Source organism: Talpa europaea, assembly GCF_964194135.1.
Source record: "Talpa europaea genome assembly, chromosome: 4".
Classification (NCBI taxonomy): Eukaryota; Metazoa; Chordata; class Mammalia; order Eulipotyphla; family Talpidae; genus Talpa; species Talpa europaea.
In genome coordinates this window covers 81276050-81282049 of record NC_140070.1, presented here as the reverse complement: position 1 = coordinate 81282049, position 6000 = coordinate 81276050, and the positions used below count along the sequence as shown (strand labels likewise).

The window sequence follows — 6000 nt, the reverse complement described above, 5'->3', positions numbered from 1 at the left end:
AAATACGAGTCTTGTTTACATAACTCTAAAGAGACGTGATGATTCCATTAAAATATATTCCAAGCGGGCCTCCCTGGTGGCGCAGCGGTTGAGCGCTGGGTTGCAAAGCTGCTCGCAGCCTCTGCAGCGCCGGTTCGATCCCCGGCTGCTCCCCGGCCACCGGAGGAGGGTCCCACATGGCGCGCAGACCTCTCCTGCCGCCCGCTGCTCCCCTCAGCAGTGTACTTCGGTCCTTCTGCCTGCTCTGCTCCCCGCTGTGGCTCTGGCGAATTCTCTCACCCTCCCGTGCTTCTGACTGTACCCGGTGCTTGTATGTATATATGTATCAATCAATCAATCAATCAATCTTTAAAAAAATAAAATAAAATATATTCCAAGCAAGATGAACACAGGGAAAATGGTTAAGTATATTAAGATTTTAATATTGTCAAATTACCAGTCAGTTATGTCGTAGCACTTCACATGAATTAGTTTGGTCAAAATATGAGAAAGCTCATAGGATCCACTTTCTCCCAATAGCTATGTAGTCTGTTCTCATGTCCAGCCCCTGTCCAATTAAGGAAAAGGGTGTTAATGAGATGCTATTAATAATATTCTATTATTTTTCAGGTGCTCTTTTCTTGAATTATAGTGAATTCTAAATCCCCTGCCCTTTTTAAATCTAATCTCTTCTGGCAGAAGTCTCTTGAACTTTCTGGCACAACACATGTTAGCCACTACTCTGGAATTCTGTGGACATCCTAGTAGAAACTGGAAGAGTTGGATATTCATTTCCATGCATTTTCCTCCATAATTTCCATGCAATTTTATTTTCAAATCTGAAAACATTAAATAATTCTTTTGAAAAAGCTTTGAAAGAAGAAACTTAGCATTAAGAACAGAATAGATAACTGCCAATGCAGAGTTAAAAGTAACTGAATTATGGGGGGAAAAAGAGAAGCGAAAGGAAACTACATAGAGACAAAGTTTAGAAAACAAGCTAAAAGATGGAAAATTAAACATGTAAAAATTAGAATAAATAAAAATCAGTTGAAAAAGTCAGTTTAATTTAATTCCATAAATATTTATTGAATACCTATTATGTGGCAGGTATCACTACATCCTGAAGAATTAGCGATAAACATGATAGACACAGGACTCTACTCGTGGAGTTTAGTCCTATAGAGAACATATTAAACAAGCAGTTATGAAAGTGACACATGTCAGAAGAGAGAAGTTTGGGATGAATAAAGCATGTGTCAAGGGTTTAATAAATGGTTTGGAGAAAGTCTTGAACATATTATAACATATATAAATTCTTTCTCATCATCACCAGTCAGCTATAATCAGCCAACAATATATTAAATACAGAAATATTAGAAAGCAACACTTTTAACATCAGAAATAGGAAAAGGCTAACTGCTGTCATCAGTAACATTTTTATATATGTTCTCAGCAGACTAGTCATAATAAACAATCTGATATTAATCTTAGGGGAAACATTATGTATTTCAGAGAATTAAAACAGATAAAGAGCCTTGATAGTGTTAAGTCAATATCAACACATATTTTAGGTTATAGACTCTATTCTAAGGACTAGATTAAAACAAAACAGAAATAAAATGTTGAAAAGTTTTTAGTTTAGTGAGTAAAGACAAGAAATGTTTGTATGATAATATGTTTGAGCACTACAAAGTTCTGTACAGAATATATAGAAATAGAAGGCCAACTGACACCTTTGCCAATGGATCAGAAACAGACTTCCCAGATGATATCAAAACAAAACAGAGTACTACAGGATAAAAATGTGTAGATGAGAAGATGTTTCTTGACAGCAAAACTGTTGGTTTATATTTATATTTATATACACACATTTGATAATGTGTGTCTCATAAATGCTTTCAAAAGTTAAAGTGCATGCTTCAGTATTGCAGTAATCCAGGTGACTAATGGCTACGGTCATAACCAGGATAGTGGCAAAGTTTTGGTGAAAAAAGTTGGGTGCTGGAGATTTAAAGGGCTTAGAAACCATGAGCTTGGAGCAGAGCAGGTAATGAGGAAAACAATCAACATGACTTCATGGTGACTAGTGGTACATTCACTGAAACAGTGATACAGGGAGCATAAGATGGTAAATGTTAAGATTCAAATTGTAAATATAGGATGATCCATTCCGGTCTTCTCACACTGAGTTTGAGATGCCTGTTCAATGTTCTAAATAGGAAATGTAGAGTGTGTCAGCTGGCGATCATACAGATGAAGGTGGTGAAGCAGAATTGTGAGTCATCAGTCTTTTCAAGAAATACTATAACAGCTTTGGGGATAGAAATGGTCACTTAAGGTGAGCAGATAATACAACTCCCATCTGTCCCCACTACTAGTAGACCCAGTGGAACAAAAACATTTTTTTAACGTTTTTATTAGCCCATTTTTTGTTGTATAGATAGAAGTGATGAACAAGTTACTTTAGAGCCCATAATTAAATACTGGCACAGTTTACATGAGGTAGGGCTATCTGTACCATTTAGTGATTCTCTCCTTAGATTTGCTAGCTAAGGTCCAACAAATTCTTGGATTTCAGTGTGTGGGATCCTAGCATAGAGGAATTTTCCCTAGGAATGCATAACTGGAAGAATGCATCACTATATAAATTCTTACCTGTTGAACATAATCTGAATTTTCACTAGAGATTAGGAAACATTAGTATAAATTGGTTTAAGAATATTGCCATCATCATGTCTTACAAGGAAGGAGAATAACAATGAATTAGATACTGTTCAGAGCAAGACAGATATTTGCACTCAATGGCCAATTATAATAAATTCATTTAACTATGATTATACAGTGGCTATTATAAGCCAGACAGTTAGTTGAAAACATGTTTTTTTACTTTTGATTTCTAGAAAATTATAGTCTATTCCTTCACTGGAATGTAGACCTAGGAGTAATAGTTTCCTTCACTAGGTGCTTCATCAGCTAAGTACAAATTCACACTAGTTATTGCTAAGAATTTCAATAAGCATGATAGGAAATAAAACCTATTCTCAAAGAACTACAAGGTCATCATTTCCAAAGAAATCAAAAAGTTAATTTAATGAAAATTTTTCTCATTTTGAAACTTTGTCTGGAAAATTTTGAACAGTATCTTTGATCCTTTTGCCCCTCTTACTACGGTGTTATTCCTCTTAGGCATTATTTTGGGAGGTGATAATTGACTAAGATGTGGTTTTCTAGGAAGTAGCTGGTGATTTTTACTACTTACAAACTCAAGCCAGGAGACCCCTGGAGGCAACCGGTGGTAAGTAATTACCTTAGAAAACACACAACCTGAGACGTTAGATGTGGTAGACTCTTTGGGAGGAAGGGATGGGGAGGGTGTTTTGGAAGAAGAGGAGGAGGAAGATGATGACGAAGATGACGAGGAGGAAGATTTGGAGGAGGAGGCGGAGGGGAGCAGAGACTCTGATGGAGAAGCACTACTTTTCTTAACATAAAGCAGCCAGTCAACAGCCTTGGACTGTTGGTTTATATCTCTGTTTTCAGGGGCTACTGTCGGCCACTTTTTCTTCATAGTAATGATATCAGTTTCAGATGCAGGAAAAAATTGTGATATCTTCTCCATTCCTTCAAGGTTGTCTTCAAGGGTTTCATCAGGCTGATTTTCTTTCACAGAGAATGGAAGACAAGATGAGCAAGAAGTCTCTGGTAGAGAAAGAATAAGAATTATTTTCACCTGTATTTCCCCCTCAGAATTGACCTCAGGAGATGGTATGACAAATAGTGTCGCACCACGAGGATCTTTCCTTCCTGTAAGATGGTGACATTGAGTTACGCAGGAAGCACAAGTTAAACAAACCATATAATTTGATGAAAGGCGGGGACCAGGATGAGGATTTGGCCTTCCCCTCATTCTTCGAAAGACAATCTGCCTAGAGAGATCCTTCTGAATTCTGGTCTTGGAGACAGAACTGACAATTTTATTTATAACATCATCAGGGAGAGTTCCACCTTTAACAACGCACGGATACATATAATCAATAGTCCATGGAATTTCTTTATGTGATTCTGTCTTTGCACAGCGATCAAAGCTGATTTTACTCTGGAGTCTAGAGGCATATTTTGAAGCAGCTATGTTCCTGATGGTATATTTGGAGCCTGAGAGTGAGTGACCTGAGATGTTAGTTTTGGGTTGGGGTGAAGACAAGGCTCTGTGTTTGTCATTTGGTGAAGCGGTATTCTGAAACTTGACATGACAAACTGATGAACTAAGGGTCCTGAGGTCACGATCAAGTGTAAGCAGTGACTGAGATTTGGGTCGGAACAATGGCAAACTCTGAGTCTGATGGACAGAATGTGGTAAAGAGGACTGTCTTCGTTTTGACGGGGACAGTGGTAAGCTTAGAAAACATGAATCAGAGCCCAATACAGATACTTTTTGAGGTCTGGGGTCAGGTTGTGGTGAGCCCAAAGCCTTTTGACTGGGTTCCAATGAAAACGAAGTCTGAAAGAAGTCATTTGTTTGAGGCATAGATTTGAATGATGCTGTGCTCAAATATGCTGGATTGCGCTCTATTAAGGGTGTTGGAAAGCTGTCCAAGGAAGTTGTTTTCTGAGGCTTTGACTGAGGTAAGGGTGCATTAAAGGTTTTTTTAGTAGATCCCAAAGATGATCTTGTACAGAGGTTATCTAAGGGAGGTTTTTCTTGATGTTTGAAGGTAGATGATGATGAACCTGTGATTCTTTGATTAGACTTCAGTGAAGGTGATGTCCAGCAAAGGTGTTGGGATGGTGAAGTTCGAGCTGTGGAGCCTGGTAATTGTGAGTTTGAGACTGTTTGTTTGAACTCCAGTGATGATGACGCCTTTTTGTTGAGGTCCAATGAAGATGTTTTCTGAGATTTGGAGTGGCACAACGGTGAGCCCGGGGCTCTCTGCTTCTGCTGCAATGAAGTTCTCTGATGGAGTGAAGGAGTGGCCTGACACCTAGAGAGGGACCTAGATTTCAGAACCCTGTTAGAGAGGCCCTGCGAAACTGTGTCCTCAGACTTGGCAGATGGCAATACTGAGGACCACTGTACCTTCTGTGTAGCATGTAACGTGGGTTCAGCAAGCTGATTATTACGGGATTTCACTCTGATCACAGGTTGGTTATTAGACTGATTTAGCTTTTTACCTGTGTACTGATGTGTTAAAGAGTTGGTTGTGTTCAGTTGGTAAGAGTGTTCTAATGGCACAAAGTGTTTATCATAACATGCTAATGGCACCATCTTTTACTAGTGATAGAAGTCTTTTTGAAAGCAGTTGGCTTGTGGGATGTTTTAGTAATTCATAGAGTCTTTTAGATGGAGTCCATGGACAAGAGATACTTTAAATAAAAAGTGCTTGGTTGCTTCTAACTTCTATCTTGTAACCTCTCTTGATTCCCAAACAGAAGATGTCTCAAAATTAAGGTGTAGATGAGGTTGATAAATATTGTCACCATTTGATATTTTCCTCTATCTTTTCTTTAATTTCCCAGGGTTTTTATTTTCCCTCTTGAGGAAATAATGCCTGTTAATAAGAAAGTGAATAGAGTTCAGTGCTATTAACTTTTCAAAGAACTTGTGGTTTATATTAAAATTTAAAAACTTAACTCAGTGTGTAACTTTTGAATTAAAATTTCCAAACCCCAGTTTATCAGGATAAAGACTGAATAATACTATATAATCTGTAATAGTGCCTAGGGCCTAATAGATGCTCAGTAAAAGGTTACAGTTATTTTGGTACTCTTTTTTAAAGATTTCTTTATTTATGCACAGAAGAACTGGAGTGTAGACCAGAGGTGTGGGGGATGAAAGAATTCATCAGAGACAAACTGTGGAGCAAAACAGGTAGATGTACTGAAATACACTGCTGAGGGGAGCAGTGGGCAAGATAGGAGAAGTCTGTTGCACCATATGTGGGTTAGCTTCCTAGCCAGGGATCAAATTCAGGCCATTGCAATGACAGCATGATAGTGCTGAGACTTAACCTCTAGGCCACC

General features: G+C 38.3%; 1 protein-coding gene across 1 annotated transcript; it reads right to left on the bottom strand.

The window, feature by feature from the left end:
- Positions 1 to 3070: 3070 nt before the first annotated feature.
- Positions 3071 to 5245, bottom strand: CSNK2A2IP (casein kinase 2 subunit alpha' interacting protein; the record flags this gene model as incomplete). The annotated part of the gene is made up of 1 exon (XM_084232637.1): positions 3071 to 5245. The coding sequence occupies one exon, from the start codon at positions 5243 to 5245 to the stop codon at positions 3071 to 3073; it is 2175 nt and encodes a 724-aa protein (XP_084088763.1).
- Between the last annotated feature and the right edge of the window lie 755 nt (positions 5246 to 6000).